This window comes from Oncorhynchus gorbuscha, linkage group LG13, assembly GCF_021184085.1.
Source record: "Oncorhynchus gorbuscha isolate QuinsamMale2020 ecotype Even-year linkage group LG13, OgorEven_v1.0, whole genome shotgun sequence".
In the NCBI taxonomy this organism is placed as follows: domain Eukaryota; kingdom Metazoa; phylum Chordata; class Actinopteri; order Salmoniformes; family Salmonidae; genus Oncorhynchus; species Oncorhynchus gorbuscha.
Window position 1 is genome coordinate 46,407,963 of NC_060185.1, and position 16,830 is coordinate 46,424,792.

The following is a 16,830-nucleotide window of genomic DNA, read 5'->3' on the forward strand; positions in this document are numbered from 1 at the left end:
CTCTGTAGTCTGGACACGTTGTATCTAAACTTCAGACTGCATTCAATTATTCATCTGCTTTGCCAGACGGCACTTACTGTTCAAGCAACCTGCTGCGCCTATAGCAGATCTATCCCCATTAAACAATACATCAACGCATAGAGATAGACGAGAACATAAGAGTTCGACTAGATTTCTGTTTCACATCCAGGTGCTTCACTTCAGAGCCTCATTGTCCCAGCTGTGACTTGGCCTGGTGACCCTATGGCTAATCCACTGAACAATAATGACCGTGTGCACAATGTGGAGGAAGACACAGGCACCAGAATGATAGTGTCCATCTTGGTTTCTTGCTGGAGGACATTCGACTGCTCTCAAGCGGGTCAAATGGAAACGGACAAATAACCAGCCATGGTGAAACGTGTGAGCCTGTGAGACAGCAAAGGTGAGTAGCGTTGTGTGTAGGAGACACCCACAGAACAGGAGTCAATGTTCTGCTGTTTACCTGTTGTGTAACCCACTAGCTAGGAGCCAGGTTATCTGCAACACCATACCTGAAGCAGATCCCAAACACACACACATTGCACGTATCTGTGAGAATACATAGACATCTCGCATAAGGTTTGATCCAACATCAAAGTTCTATGCCCTCCATACCACAGTTATAAAATAGCAGCTGTTGTCTTTGAGATACTCTCTGAGCATCAAGAACCAAGAAAGAATTCTGAAGACCAGAACTTCCATGCAAGTTTAAAAAAATATTATTCATGTACAAAATAATATATATATATATATTTTAACAATTACATAACCTTTTATACGAATAATTGAATTGAACATGTAGCCTATTCAACGTTATTTTGTTCACGGCTCATAATTCACTCACAAACCCAAACGCAACTTTCAAATATACAGTAAAAAAAAAATACAGTAAAAAAAAAGAAGGAAATGCGACACTACCACAGACTTGCAGCGAGTAAGTGAGGCATACATGCAGGGGGTGGTGTAGTGGGAGGAAAGTACAGACATCGAGTTGGATAGCACCAGAGGTGTCTCTGAACTCATTAGAAAACATGACCATACTCCAGTGCAGAGTAAGAGCAGGCTGAGAGGCAACCGACCGCATCTGTGGCCGGTGACGAAAGAAGAACCACAGCACCATCTGCCTGTGGAGCAAGAGTACTGCAGGACTGCAGCAGAATCAATAGTTAATGGCAACATTGAGGGTAAATTAACTACAACGAACAAAAATATCAACGCAACACGCAAAAATGTCAAAGATTTTACTGAATTACAGTTCATATAAAGAAATCAGTCAATTGAAATTAATTCATTAGGCCCTAATCTATGGATTTCACATGACTGGGAATACAGATATGCACCTGTTGATCACAGACACCTTAAAACAAAAGGTAGTGGGTGTGGATCAGAAAACCAGTCAGTATCAGGTGTGCCCACCATTTGCCTCATGCAGTGTGATACATCTCCTTTGCATAGAGTTGACCAGGCTGTTAATTGTAGCCTGTGGAATGTTGTCCCACTTTTCCTCAATGGCTGGGCGAAGATGGTGGATATTGGCGGAACCAGAGCATACCAAACATACCCAATGGGTAACATGTCTGGTGAGTATGCAGGCCATGGAAGAACTGGGACATTTTCAGCTTCCAGGAATTGAGTACAGCCCCTTGTGACTTGGGGCTGGGCATTATCATGTTGAAACATGAGGCAATGGCAGCGGAATAATGGCACGACAGTAGGCCTCAGGATCTGGTCACGGCATCTCTGTGCATTCAAATTGCCATTGATAAAAGGCAATTATGTTCGTTGTCTGTAGCTTATACCAGCCCAAACCATAACCCCACCGCCACCATGGGGCACTCTGTTTACAACGTGAAAACCGCTCACCCACACACGCTGCCTGCCATCTGCCCGGTACAGTTGAAACCATGATTCATCCGTAAAGAGCACTTCTCCAGTGTGAAAGTGGCCATCGAAGGTGAGCATTTTCCCACTGAAGTCAGTTACGACGTTTAACTGCAGTCAGGTCAAGACCCTGGTGAGGATGACGAGCATACTGTTGAGCTTCTCTGAGACGGTTTCTGACAGTTTGTGCAGAAATTCTTCAGTTGTGCAAACCCAGTTTCATCTACAGCAATCAATTATCTACACATTCATTTACATTTGATAGCCATTTATGCTGAACACTTCTCCCTCAAGCATTAATAGGTACAGTATTTTCATGGTATTCAGTTCTTCAAGTAACATTCAACAGAAAAGAAGCAGACGATTCCTCGGGTGAAAATGCCGGATGTTGAGGTCCTGGGCTGGGGTGGTTACACGTGGTCTGCGGTTGAGGCTGGTTGGACGTGATGCCAAATTCTCTAAATCAGCTTTGAAAGCAGCTTTTGGTAGACGTGAACATTAAATTCCAGCAGTCAGCATGCCAATTGCACACTCACGCAATACTTGAGAAGTCTGTGGCATTGTGTTGTGTGACGAAACTGCACATTTGAGAGGCCTTTTATTGTCCCCAGCACAAGCTGCACCTGTGTAATGATAATGCTGTTTAATCAGCTTCTTGATATTCCATACTTGTATGGAAAATGTCAGGGATCTTTTATTTCAGCTCATGAAACATGGGACAAACGCTTTACATGTTGCGTTTATATTTTTGTTCAGTGTGAATAAAGGGGCACATGTCTGAAGACTGTTATGTGTTACTGTCTAGGTTTTATTAGACAATAACATTTCCCCCAAAAAAACAAAATGACAGTACAGTAGCATAATAATTATTTGTTGAAGTGCCTAATTGAATAATACAATTATATCATAGCATAACTTCACAAAACCAGATGACGGTAAAAACAACAGACTCGTCATCGTCATGCTAGTTTTTCTTTATCTTTTTCTTTTTTCCAGAATCTTCAATGTCACCATAGGAACTGTCCATTGGTTCAACCTTTACTTCCACCTCTTGTTTAATTACATTAAAAGACGAATCTACAGTACCCTCTGCCTCACCTCTGTCCTTATCCTTCTTTTTCTTCTTCTTCTTCCTCCTCTTCTCCTCTAAGAGTTCAGCTTCCTGCCCAGGAAGTTCATAGGACTCCTCTGGGCTCATGTGTAGCAGCTCCTGCTTCACCCTGACCACCTCCTCCTCCTCAGTCTTTATAAGTTTGTCTTTCCTCTTCTTTTTCTTCTTGCTCTTCCTCTCCTCCCCCGGGTCCAGTGTGACCCTGAGAGGCGTCTCTGGTGAAGACGGCAGCGGAGTATCCAGTGTATCCTCCATCACTCTGGAGAGGGTTGGGGTCCTGCTTCCGAAAGGCTGGAAGCGCAGGCGGAGCCCCGGGGGCACTGTGGGGGCCGGGGTGGCTGGGATGGCTATGGTGGTCTGGTTGGTGCTGCAGTCGCCGTAGCTCTCACAGATGTTGAGGAGGCCGCTGAAGGTCGGGGCACAGACCACCGAGTCGAGCTTCTGGCGGTGGCTGGTGAGGAGGTGGAGGTCCGCGGCACCAGAGGGCCCACCCAGCACGCTATAGATCTGCCAGGAATTCCCACCACTGCCCCGCGCCTGCTGGACAGGGGCCTGCATGGTCTGCACCCCAGACAGAGGCATCTTCAGACTGCTGAAACTGGGAGGGAGGAGAGAGAGATGACAGTCAGACAGTGTGCTAAGAGGCACACCAGATGTAGACAATGTGGGTGTAAAGCAATGGAAGTGGACAGTGACTCACTTCTAATAACAGACACAGAAATGCTGAGGACTTTGTTAGATATTTCCCTGTCTGTTATTAGAAGTGAATCATGCCTCTTCCAAGATAATTCAAATAAATGGAAAGAGGGGTTGCCTACCTGTCCGGGTTGAAACCGCTGGGAGCTTTGATTAGCCATAATTCTGTGTTGTCATCACGAAGCCTTTCGATGAGGGTACTGGCACAGGGTTTGTGGGTAAATGCCACAAAATCAGCTGGACACTGATACCTTGAAGCTGAGGGTTGAGACATAGGTATTGTTATTCGCTAGATAGATAGCTAAGTGAACATACTCTGTGTGTGTCTGCCATTACAGCATTTCACTTTTGATTCCTAACAGGATTTACTAGATATCTGGCAGTCAGCTTTGATGGGGTTGATTGGAGTGGCTAACATTAGCTAAGTTAGCTAGAAAATAACTTACCCTGCTTTCTCCGTTTTTGCGGAACCTCCTCCGTGTCACTTGAATCATCGCTTGGTGAAGATACCTCATTTGGCATGATCTCGGAGTACTGATAAATGACTAAATTGAAATTAGTCTAACTAAAAGCGCATGCCTTCATCAACATGTTTTGTTCCAAAAAAATATATAGTACCTTTGACCTGGATACACTAAATCTAGCTCGGTTCGCGATGATCTGGGCTGCGCATATCAGTACCTTTTGTAAATATATCTTATTTTACATAGAGTGTTAAAATATAAACCATGGTCTGTGTGCAATCAAAATTCGCTTTTTAGACGCAACTGATGCTGTTCACGAAGCGCATACTCGCGAAGGCCCTCCGGAACTAAAACAACAAATCCCAGAATGCACCATTAGCACGGCGTTGTGTAAGTTCCAGCAAAGACAGTCTTCTAGTATGAACACTCACGTGCACAGGGCGGCCGAAATGGAGTAAACACAACTTTTTATGTGTGTTTAATACAGAGAGTGTATCATATTTGTTAAGGTATTGGAGAAGTAACAGACGCGGCGATTATTTGTGAACTATTGAAAGCTAACGTTGCATCTGTTTAATCAGGACCTCAGAAAGCAAGAAAGATATAAAAAGGGCCTATCAAATATGTCCTCCCCCCAGTCATATTCAAGGCGGCAGTGGTGTTGTTACCTTTGCGATTTGCCTAAGATGCCATGGGCTATGATCTGGGACTTTAGCGAGACTGTCTGCCGAGGCTGTGTGAATTATGAAGGTACGGACCGTATTGAATTTCTCATAGAGACGGCAAGGCAGTTGAAAATAACTCATGTTATGCAGGATGACAGGTCCCCGTGTCCCCAACCCACTAAACATGGCCCAGGTGGGAGAGATGGACCTATGGAGGGTTGCAGGCCACTTCCTGAACGCTTTGAAAGGGGAAGAGGGGACTACGGAGCCCCAGCACGGATCCCCAACGGTCTGCACAGAATAGATGACGGGGGCCCACAACAAGAACTCAGTGGACAGAGCCCTAACAACGCCAGAAGACCCATGGGGGGTACCGTTCCTCCCAATTTAATGACACAAGGCCTTGTGGGGGCTCCACACGGGTTGCTAGCAGCTGTGCCTGGTTTAAATGCCAGAGTCGGGGGAGCCCCCCTCACCCTCTCTGCCCCCATGCTGAACGAGATCACCAAGAGGCAGCTGAGCATGGGCATGGGTGTGGCCTCCTTCCTGAGCCCTGAGTTTGAGAAGGAGCTGAGGGAGAAGCAGAGGAACGCAGAGGCTCTGGCTGAGCTGTCAGAGAGTGTACGGAACCGAGCAGACGACTGGGCCGGCCGACCCAAGGCTGTACGAGGGGCCCTGCTCACCCTCTCCGGCTGCACCCCCTTCAACGTGCGCTTCAAGAAGGACCACAGCCTGGTGGGACGGATCTTGGCCTTCGACGCCAAGCTGGCGCTGGACTTTGAGCTGAAGATCTTTGCGGAGTACCCGTGTGGCTCGGGGAACATGTTCTCCAGCCTGGCGGCGCTGGTCAAGCAGATGTTCCACGACAGCCAGAGAGACTCAGGGAGCAAGATGGTCAACTCGGGCCTAAAGTATGTGGAGTACGAGAAAAGGCATGGCGCGGGGGACTGGCGACTCCTCTCAGAGCTGCTGAGTGATGCGGTAAGGGCCTTTAAGGACACCCCCGGCCCTGACGTTCTCCCCCAGCCCTACCTGGACGCCAGCTGCTCCATGCTGCCCACAGCGCTGTGTCACATGTCCCGCTCGGCTCCGCCAGTCCGCGGGCGCCGGAGGAAGGCTTCCCCAGAGCCCCAGGGTGGAGAGGTAGTGACGACAGAGGAGCAGCTCCGGCAGCACTGGCCCATGGGGATGTACCCAGGAATGGCTATCCACCTAGCTGCCTCCTCCTTCCCCAGCGTTAGCCAGCCTCCTCCCCACCAGGAGGGCTCGGCCTCCCATTCCCACAGCAGCGACCCCTCCCCCATCACAGCACTGATGAGCGTGGCTGAGTCACCCAGAGAGGCCCCTAGCAGCAGCAGTAGTGGTGGAGGCCTGGGCCACTCCTCCTTGGCAGTGAGGCAGAGCAGCAGCAGCCCCATGGCGGCCTGCCCTGCGGGGCAGCAGCGGCACCTGGCCTCCAGGAATGGGGAACCTCAGGGAGCCAGCAACTCTACAGGGGGCACCACAGCAGCTCTACCCCTGGCTGGGGCCTCGGACCAGGGAGCAGGGGACCCCTCCAGCTCCTCTGGTCCCCCTCTCTGCTGCACCATTTGCCACGAGCGCTTGGAAGACACTCACTTTGTCCAGTGCCCCTCTGTTGCGGCCCATAAGTTCTGCTTCCCTTGCACCAGAGACTTCATCCGTAGCCAGGGGGCCGGCAGCGAGGTGTTCTGCCCCAGTGGAGAGCGGTGTCCCCTGGTGGGCTCCAACGTGCCCTGGGCCTTCATGCAGGGAGAGATCGCTACCATCCTGGCTGGAGATGTCAAGGTGAAGAAGGAGCGCGACCCCTAAATCCTCTGGGACAGCTGACTGTAAGATGCAATTTCACTACACCTTGGTTTCCATTGAGTTTGTTGTCTTGGAGTCAGTCTTTAGGCCAAAGTATTCTCTATGTAGCTAGGCCGTAATACATCCTATGCTTTATGATACAGTATAATATATGATATGTCACCGAATATGGTCAGCCTACCATTTATTAATCTGTTTGTTTGTGTGATGTCTGTCTGGACAGAAGGCTGTTGACGCCTGTGTGGAGCTGGAGCCTGCAGACAGATAACGACAATCTCAACAGGTTCTCCCCACCTCGCAGCCAATCACCACAGCAATCCGCCAGGTTCTCCCCACCTCGCAGCCAATCACCACGGAAATCCACCAGGTTCTCCCCAACTCACAGCCAATCATCATACACATCCACCTGCATGGAGCAGGCCTTACACTACCACTTCACTGTCTTGTTGGTTAGGGGGGGTGACGATACCCCCAGCCCCAGCTCACCTCTAATACCTAATTCACCCCTTTGTCCCTCAAACATCAACTTATTTACATTAGTATTGGTCACTAGTATTAGTCACTGAAGTTATAAACCAGTGGACCATGGTTGAGAAGTATGAACTTCATCTAGCCTCTGGTTCTAGGTGATTTTAGGGTTGTTTCATTGAACATCTTTCTAACAGATTTCTGAGTGGCAACGTGAAAGAGGGACGACTTCACTACATGTTGCAGCAACATACAGACTAGAAGTGTTTTGTTTTGCGCCACATTTGCGCTTTACGTTAAAAAAACTGACTGTCTCGGAGCGAATTGTTTGCTCCTTGTTGAAACCTCCGACTAGCAGCAGTTGACGTCTGTCGCGCCATCGATATTATAAGAGAGCAACGGTGGCTTTCAGTGCTAGACGATACAGTAACATGGCTTTCACAGTGCCCAACAAAGACGCTTTTATCCAGCATGTATGAAATGGGATGGATACCTCTCTATTTTATACTGAATGTTCGAATGCAAGACGATCTTGCTCCGCGGTAATAGATGTGCAATCTATAGTTTTGAGACCAATACAGCTTGTAATATAATAATAATAATAATATATGCCATTTAGCAGACGCTTTTATCCAAAGCGATCTTACAGTCATGTGTGCATACATTCTATATGGGTGGTCCCGGGCAATCTACCCTAGTTTTGATGACCAACTGAGCTACAGAAGGAGCTTGTGGTGTGTACCACTGAGTAGCCTAAACACGTGCATCGAAACCAAAGATTCATGCTGAAGTAAATGTACAGTGCCTTATAGATGATCTATGCACCCTTGTACTTTTTTCAAATGTTGCTGCGTTAGGACGTAGGATTGTGATAGATTAAAAAAAAAAATTGTGATTGATCTACAGAAAATACACCATTAATGTCAAAGTAAAGGGGAGGGGGGTCTAAACATTTTTTTTTTTTTTTAAAGAAATCACTAAAATATAGTCGTTGTCTAAGTATTCACCCTTTTTGTTTAGGCAAGCCTAAATGAGTTCAGAAGCTTGACACAGGCAAAGACTGGGGAGGCTTTCAGGAAGAAACTGAAATGTGATGGAGCTAAGCACGGGCAAAATCCTAGAGGAAACCTGCTTCAGTCTGCTTGTACAGCAGACACTGGGAGAGGAATTCACCTTTTCAGAAAGACAATAACCTACAACACAAAGCCAAATCCACACTGGAGTTGCTTCCCAAGAAGACAGTGAATGTGACCAAGTTGCAGTTTTGACTTAAGTCTGCTTGAAAATCTACGCCAAGACTTGAAAATTGCTGTCTAGCCATGATCCCCAACACCTTGACACCCTGACAGAGCTTGAAGAATCTTATTTTTTTTCTTTCTACTTTGACATTACGGAGTATTTTGTGTAGATTGTTGATGAAAAATGACAATTTCAATCCCACTTTGTAACGCAACAAAATGTGGAAAATGTTCAAGGGGGTGTAGACTTTTGGTAGGCACTGTACATTTCAAACCTAATCTTATCCTTTATGTGTTAAATGTCTTTATTGTTTCAATATGTGCCAGGGAAATAGTGGGTGAAATGGTTATTGTTAGGATAGTTATAGGTTCTGTTAACTGAAGTGGTAGAGGGTGTAGATTAAGCTAATAGTGTGGTGTTTATTAAAGGAATTTACTATTCATGTAAAGTCAAAGGTTGTTTTCTATATGGACTGAGATTCAAGGTTTGTTTCACGTGATCCTCATGAAATAGGATTTATTTTATTTTAATAAGTTCTATACTATCCCAATTTAATGTTCTGTTTTTACCTATGAACTTAACTCTTTGAATTGTCTCAAATATAATATATACATGTATATCAAAATACTTCCCTGTCAGGTTTTCCTTAACCTTTTTATGTTTTGTCACCAAAATGAATATGAATTTAATGATCAATTTGCAAAGCTGGTGCCAATCAATACCCTAGCATGTGCATGTGGTAATATGAAATTAAATGAGGACAATGCATCAAGCCATTGCCAATCACGTGGGCATGAATGTATACTGTACAAACATACGTATTGTACACTAGTAGCTGTATCTGAAAGTGTATTTAGTACCAAAATTAGGCCTATTTCTTATCTAAAATAGGATACTGTAATTCAAATGTAGCCCATAGGAATTTCCCACAAAAACACTATGTTCATGCAACTTTCCTCAAGTGCCTTTAATGGCATCCTCCGTCTGAAAGCACTTTTTAAAATCCCTATAAGTCTATTCATTTTTGTATTTGGCCACTAAATTAGTAAGGATTGTCTTGTGCCACCCTTTCTATTATTCTGGTCCTTTATGGTCCTGTCTGCCATGGCCTCCTGTTGAGTTGTTTTTGTAGTTGCTTATCTCAACACAGTTTAAGGGTAAAGCTTGTATTCCAACTCTATATAAACTTTTTGTTTCATATCGTTTCGTTTCATGTGATTTGTTTTGTTCATTGGATGTAAATGTCACATTTTATTTGCTATTTCTCATGAAGCTTATAGGTAATTGACAAAAAAATTGAAGCGTACATAAATAAATAAAATAAAAATACTACCACGGTGTTATACTGTGTTGCAATGAAACGCTCGATGGTCATTGTCTTGCTATGTCCAGTAGATGGCGCACTTTAACCTGTGCAGATCTTGATTTTAGAGATGTGTTGTGAACTAAAAAATAAATAATCGAGTCGGTCGTCTATATTGGAGGAAAATGGCACAGTTGCCGATTAATCAATTAGATGGCGTCGTATTTGACATCGGCCATAATTTCACTTAGATAAATGTGTTATTTTATCTGATGTTGTAGTAATTTGTTTCTCAATGTATTTTACTGTAGGCATACAGTTCTTTAAACACGCTTAAAGGTACAACGCCTAATTGTACAACGCCGCCTACCAAGATATGGTAGAGGGCGAATCATAACTCCCCCCACTAGAAAGCATATTGAAATCTCTGGCTTCCTCTATTAGTGTCAACTCATTAAAGCTATTGTTAGCTAATCGTTGAGGTGTTAATGAACGATCTACTGTCACATTGGCATTAGAAGCGGCCGACCTGCAGGAAGATGTAGGGATCTGTGATGGGGGAATAGACCATTTAAAGGCAAAGGATTACCACTGAGGAAGTACAGCTCCCGCTCAGCCCAGTCAAAACTGTTCGCTGCCCTGGCCCCCCAATGGTGGAACAAACTCCCTCACGACGCCAGGACAGCGGAGTCAATCACCACCTTCCGGAGACACCTGAAACCCCACCTCTTTAAGGAATACCTAGGATAGGTTAAGTAATCCCTCTCACCCCACCCCCCCTAAGTTTTAGATGCACTATTGTTAAGTGACTGTCCCACTGGATGTCATAAGGTGAATGCACCAATTTGTAAGTCGCTCTGGATAAGAGCGTCTGCTAAATGACTTAAATGTAAATGTAATGGATTAATGAGGAAGTAGTTCTCTGCTCATTACTCAAATGCGTTTCAGCGCGCGCCACATATTCCTCTAAAGCTCTCCATATTGTAGAACAATTTTTTGAACGGGTTATCTATATCTATCGAAATAGCTGGCCTTCGATTCAAGACAATTGAGCTTAGCTATATGTATTTGGCCATGGGGAACAGTTCAATTACATTTTGGGCCATGCCTGAATATAATTACATTTTGGGCCATGCCTGAATATAATTGTTCAAATAAGTGCTAAAAATGTGTTGCTTATAGATACTTTAATCACGTAGGTATATACTTGGTTAGGAAAGCATTGTTCTATAAAGCTTAATTACTATCATTACAGACAGCCATGTGTTATCCCATTGAATGTGTTAATCGACCTGACAACGTTTTGCAAGAAGGCGCAAGTCGTTGGAAGTGTTCAGACCATTAGGTCTGATCGAGATCAAGCTTTTGTTATAGTCCTGCTTATATTACTGTGAAATCAAAAAAGATGACTGAATAAACGGATTCTGTTGTTTTGAAACTTTTAAATACTTTTTCATTCATTCAATTATTTTAAAAAAACAAAGTGTCCCGAAGTAAGCCATTTCTACGTATTTGCGCTGAACGCGACGTCTCCTTGCTGCGTAATTTCCTTAACGCTTTTCTCAACTAATCCTGTTGACCACCTATGCGCATCATTACAGCTCTATTCATGGTCAATTAAGAAATGCATTGACATTCAGATTTCACCGTCTGCGCTTGACAACGAGATGTGTATTCTGAATCAGGCCAAGGATAGTCCTTACATGAGACATTGGATTAGGTCTACATGATTTGTTTTTCATTATTTTGGTTGGCCAATATATCCTTCACTTAATTTACCTTAACATGTACACCTGCAATGCACACGTATAATACACATTTTCGTTAATGTGGCCTTCAATTGGGCGGCAGGGTAGCCTAGTGGTTAGAGCGTTGGACTAGTAACCGGAAGGTTGCAAGTTCAAACCCCCGAGCTGACAAGGTACAAATCTGTCGTTCTGCCCCTGAACAGGCAGTTAACCCACTCTTCCTAGGCCGTCATTGAAAATAAGAATTTGTTTGGTTTGTTTGGTTACAAAAAATTGGACTAAAACTTTGCAGACCTATAACGAGGCTATGGGAGTTGGGAACCAACGTGTTTCTGAGAAGTCCAAGTTCCCCAGGAACTCATCATCCTCCATAAAACCGTTAGAGCTCCAGAGAAGTGATTGTCGCGGAAATTAACAGCTCTCCCACCTGCCAGCCACCTCAGGCTCCCTTATCAGACCTCCCACTGATGACCTTAAACCCGTGAGATTATACCCCTGTCCTCATCAATGCCTGCAATAATCCTCCTTCATTTCAGATCTTGACCTATTGAGCTGATATTTTCTTTGGTCGAGTGTATTAAAATGAGACGCCAAAATAAAGGTCTTTGATTTCCATTGAGTTACATATTGATCGTCAGTTTGACTGCGAATTGAAGTCAATCAGAAGACGACTCCGTGTTAAGCAATCCTTTATACATTCATATTCTAATCATTTAAATCCATAAATTACTTACGAGGTTATAATTGTGGTGTAAAATAAATGATGAAAATAGCCTACAATCAGTGTCTGCATCCAGAGACGGTTAAGTAGGAGTTTTTAGACAAGAAATGGAGGATGCATGCTTGCATTTGAGATGGATGTGTCTGTCCCCGGCCAATATACACCCTCACCAGGGGGCAAGAGACGTCTTTTTACGATATTCAAATTGACTTGGACGATATTCAAATGCCCTTATGGGGCGGGACCTTACCTGAGTTTTTAAGAAGGCACGTCCAACTTTTACTCCACTTGCCCACAGAACATTGACTCACGCACACGGACCGGGGCTTGCACAGGAGCTTTCTGCGGATTTCAGACGGATCTAGCGTTTCCCAAAGAGCACGTCCGCTTTAGATAAATAACCTGTTAATCTTGATTATGAAACGATGGATGATTGATAAATCGACGAATAAATATTGACATTTCACTGAAGACCCACTCATAGCCCGAGGAAGCATTGTTTAAAAAAAAAAGTGTTTTAGTTCTTGATTATTTTTATTATAGTCTTCAATCTAGTCAGTGGAACTCTTTCGTTATCTTGGATTAAAATTGTACTCCTTTTGCTGAAGTCCTGAATTTTGAGCAGAAACTCAAAGCTATTATAAACTCAAACAAGGATTTGCAGTCTTTTATTCTCTCAAATATATTTTCTTACTATAAAAAGTTGTATTTGGGATGTTGAGCTCAGTGAAGATGGAGTCTCATGAACTGCCAGAGTGGAATGCCTTCTACAGCGAAGCCACTGAGGTAAAAATACATTTTTTTCTATATAAGTTTACCATATGGGCTATGTGCGTGTGTGTGGTTGCTGGATATTTGTTTCTTTAAAGTCTATTCTAGAGTTTCTTTGAAGTAAGTTATTGTATCGAAAGCTCAGTATTTTACTAACACATTGGATTGATTTTGATATTTATCACTCCAGAATTGTGGCTGCGACTTCTTATCTTTGAATTAGTATTGTTAAAATTTTACAATTCAACATATAACACTGATGTGATAGGATTTGGCTCAGTTTGCCCTTGTGCGACCTGTTGAAATTGTATATGTGTGACATTTAGAGGCTTGTTTACATAAAATCTATCTTATTTTTTAAAATTAATTGCCTAGTCTGTTTATACTAACACTTATGGACTTATACCATTTAAATATGCAAATTATGTGAATGATAAAGCATCTCGGAAATTAAATTATCAGTCAATTTGATTAAGGTTGGCTACCTCCGAGAGTTGAAATAACGATACATTTCCCCCAAGAAATTCGTGATTAAAATAATGGCTAATTAAATCCCGTCTTTAATCAACTTTATATGCTCTCAAATAAATGTTAGGATACTTTGATGATTATGTAGTTTACGGCTGTGTAATCCTTTTTAAACGTGTATTGTAACTGCTAGCGGATGGTCAGATATTTTGGAACGTTTCTTAAAACGTTTGTTTTATTTGCCTTGGTTTTGGAGCACTTAGTAGTGACGAGGGAGAACTACTAAATGAAAGGGAAAGAATCCATGACGCGCATGTTACGCATTTTCAGGTTTAACAATGATATGTGAAATCCATGTCCCTTTCGCTCCAATGGTATCATTGACCATTGATGCTTTCCATTAGTACAGGCTTTTGGACACAACAAAATAAATTACATTATTTATTGTCTAAACCGACTTAGCTATATTTTTAGTTTCTAAATGACTAAATCAACCATTTTCTGTTATGTTTTCAGATGTATTCCACTCCCACTGCCATGAATTCAATGAGCTCAATGAGCACCATCAACAGCTACATCAACCTGAACCCAGCTGGTTCTCCAGCCACCATGAACATGGGCTATGGCAGCTCTGGGCTCAACAGTCAACTGGCGTCCATGGGCGGAGGGGCCAACCATATGAACCTGTCCCCGGTGACTTCATCCCTCAACCCCAGCTCTCTCTCCCAGCTGGGCTCCCCAGGCCCTTCCCTAGGCTCCCTCTCCCACTATCAGAACATGAGCCAGCCCATGAGCCAGCTGAGCTACCCCTCTCCCACCTCCCTCAACCGGGCCAAGGAGGTGCCCAAGCCCTACCGCCGCTCACTGACCCACGCCAAGCCACCTTACTCCTACATCTCCCTCATCACCATGGCCATCCAGCAGTCCGGCAGCAAGATGCTCACCCTCAACGAGATCTACCAGTGGATCATGGACCTGTTCCCCTACTACCGCGAGAACCAGCAGCGCTGGCAGAACTCCATCCGCCACTCGCTGTCCTTCAACGACTGCTTCGTCAAGGTGGCCCGCTCGCCCGACAAGCCCGGCAAGGGCTCCTACTGGGCCCTGCACCCCAACTCAGGCAACATGTTTGAGAACGGCTGCTACCTGCGCCGCCAGAAGCGCTTCAAGATCGATCAAGAGAAGGCTGCAAAGAAGTCTGGCAAGGCCCAGGAGGGAGGCTCGGGGAAAGGGAGCCATGGAGACAACCTGATGGAGGAGCACAGCCCAGAGGGGGGCTCGGAGGGGGCCGACTCGGCTCACTCTGACAACTCCCACCCTGGTTCCTCCTCAGAGGAGCAGCAGCAGAGGAGCATGGTCCAGCTGGATTGCCCCCCACAGCCCCAGTCCCACATTCCAGAGCACCCCTGTGGCAATCACCTCCTCAGTGCCCTCCACCACCCCTCTCCTCCACTCCCAGGTCATGGGAGGCAGCCCCCATCTCCTCCCCAGCGCCATGCATAATCTGGACCTGCAGAACGACCCTCTCAAAGCCATGGATCCCCACTACAACTTCAACCACCCCTTCTCCATCACCAACCTCATGTCCAACGAGCAAAAGATGGACCTGAAGACCTACCAGGACCACGTGATGGCCTACAACAGTTACGCCTCCTCCTCTCCGATAGCAGCCAAGCAGATCTACGACAGCGCCGGACCCTCGGTCATGGACTCTGGGGCCTACTACCAAACCCTCTACAGCCGGTCGGTCCTCAATGCCTCCTAACATTGGGGCCTCTGGACCACAGACAAGGACTTTTAGCAGCCTTGAAATCCCAAAGTGTTAGGTGGCTGCCATTGAAAGTCTACTCACGAGGGGCCAAAGGGACGAAAATAACATTTAGCAGAGCTGAATACACAGTTGATCAGGGAAACCCTGCAGATACATGAAGTAGAAGACACAGGTAAAACCCCAGTGCCATTCATCAGGTCTTTAAACGGACACATTCATAAATTCACACTGAAGTAAATTCACACCCCCCTTTGCCATTTTTCTTGTGCCATTTTTAGACTATTTCAAACTGGGTTTTAGTTTGTTTGACAGACATGCAGGACTACTTGGGTTGTACACATTGTAAATAGATGGAGTGGGGGAAAGGCGTTGTGCATTTATTTATGAAGGGAAGAAAATTAATATATCTTGTACAGTGCTGTGTAGACGCGTTACAAAACAAATGTGACATGAAACAATGTGAGGGATTGTGGGAGTGAGAAAAGGTTCAGGTTACTGCTTCGGGGCAGTTGTTACTGCATTACAGGGAATTCTTGTTGTGTTTTAGAGCATGATACTTCATTCCTATTCTTAACATGCTGTTTTAATCTCTTCAAATACACATCCGTGAACACAAATGAGCTGCCATGGTTCATTTTTACAAGTGGTGCAAGGATGTTGTTTTTACTGATAAGAGAGCCATTTCTTGTATTCTTTTACCAGGTATCCATTTTAAGGGGGGGGGGGTGAAGTCTGTTTAAAAGTGGATGAAACTGTGGTAGATCTAATTTCATCTTTGTTTGTCTGTTTTAAAACATGTTTTTTATTTGATTATTCATTTGATTATTCACGATGAGAGCCTGCTGTTCCACAGGTCTTTATGGCATAGGATATTTTGGAATGGCTTCACGTTATATTACACAACATACCAAGGGTTAGGATGGAGATGAGCCATGGTATGTCAGTTACTAAGATAGGAGTTGAATGGAAATGCAGTAAGAGGACCATTTACATACAGTACTTTGCACAAGAGTTCCCACCATTTTGCACAGCTGGGGTGGCCCTGATAGTGTATGTTACAACAATGCTATGTAATTACCTTCTTCTTCTTTTTTTTTTACTGCAAATGGTCAATTAGAATTGGACCACTGTAAACAATGTCAATGCCACATTGAGCTTTATGTCGCAACCTTCATCCTCAAAGTGCCTTTCAAGATGTTCTGGTAATGGAGGACCAATAACTGCATATTCACTGAAGGAACACTTTTTGAAATATAAACCATGAGTTTCAGGTCAGAAATACTGTTTTTTATTTCTTGTATTTTAGTTTTTAAAGACTTGTTATTTAAACTATGTGGCTTTTCAGACTTGGAAAAGTATGTTTATGTATATACTGTGAGGTTGTTGTTCATGGTTTGAATGTTGTGATTTGAATGATTCATGTTTTTCTTATTAAAAAGCAAAACATTGGGGAGAAACACGATTGTTGTCTGTTGCGTTGAGGTAAATATATACGTGAGATTATCTATAGTAGGTCTTGCTGCAGGATTGACAGGTGCAGCTGAATTATTGGGTTGTTGAAACAGCTCCGTACAGTACCAAATGACTCTTGTATGTGACTTTTGGGTAGGTTAGACTAAACAGTGTGGAACTCATGCTGGCCCTCTGGCCCCAACATAAACTGGCTTCTAGACTCT

The 16,830-nt window shown here is 44.3% G+C and overlaps 2 protein-coding genes and 1 pseudogene across 3 annotated transcripts; 2 read left to right on the plus strand and 1 right to left on the minus strand.

The window, feature by feature from the left end:
- Positions 1–2,692: 2,692 nt before the first annotated feature.
- On the minus strand, positions 2,693–4,880 carry LOC123993018 (DNA-directed RNA polymerase I subunit RPA34-like). The gene is made up of 3 exons (XM_046294748.1): positions 4,156–4,880; positions 3,832–3,967; positions 2,693–3,611 (listed from the first exon to the last, which is right to left on the minus strand). The coding sequence occupies exons 1-3, from the start codon at positions 4,229–4,231 to the stop codon at positions 2,867–2,869; spliced, it is 957 nt and encodes a 318-aa protein (XP_046150704.1). The 5' UTR covers positions 4,232–4,880; the 3' UTR covers positions 2,693–2,866.
- LOC123993016 (interferon regulatory factor 2-binding protein 1-like) lies at positions 3,919–7,812 on the plus strand. 2 transcript variants are annotated; one of them, XM_046294747.1, is made up of 2 exons: positions 3,919–6,688; positions 6,892–7,812. In XM_046294747.1, the coding sequence occupies exon 1, from the start codon at positions 4,797–4,799 to the stop codon at positions 6,666–6,668; it is 1,872 nt and encodes a 623-aa protein (XP_046150703.1). In that variant the 5' UTR covers positions 3,919–4,796; the 3' UTR covers positions 6,669–6,688; positions 6,892–7,812. The 2 variants fall into 2 exon arrangements, with proteins under 2 accessions (XP_046150703.1, XP_046150702.1); XM_046294746.1 differs by having other exon boundaries at positions 3,920–6,688; positions 6,889–7,812.
- A 4,625-nt stretch (positions 7,813–12,437) lies between these two features.
- On the plus strand, positions 12,438–16,611 carry LOC123993017 (annotated as a pseudogene).
- Positions 16,612–16,830: the final 219 nt, after the last annotated feature.

Excerpts from the sequence above, each read along its gene's own strand:
- LOC123993018 (XM_046294748.1), bottom strand. The coding sequence starts at position 4,231 with ATGCCAAATGAGGTATCTTCACCAAGCGATGATTCAAGTGACACGGAG. Across the intron at positions 3,968-4,155 it reads GCAAAAACGGAGAAAGCAGG|CTTCAAGGTATCAGTGTCCA; the intron begins GTAAGTTATTTT and ends CTCAACCCTCAG. Across the intron at positions 3,612-3,831 it reads AGCGGTTTCAACCCGGACAG|TTTCAGCAGTCTGAAGATGC; the intron begins GTAGGCAACCCC and ends CCTCCCTCCCAG.
- LOC123993016 (XM_046294747.1), top strand. The coding sequence starts at position 4,797 with ATGTCCTCCCCCCAGTCATATTCAAGGCGGCAGTGGTGTTGTTACCTT.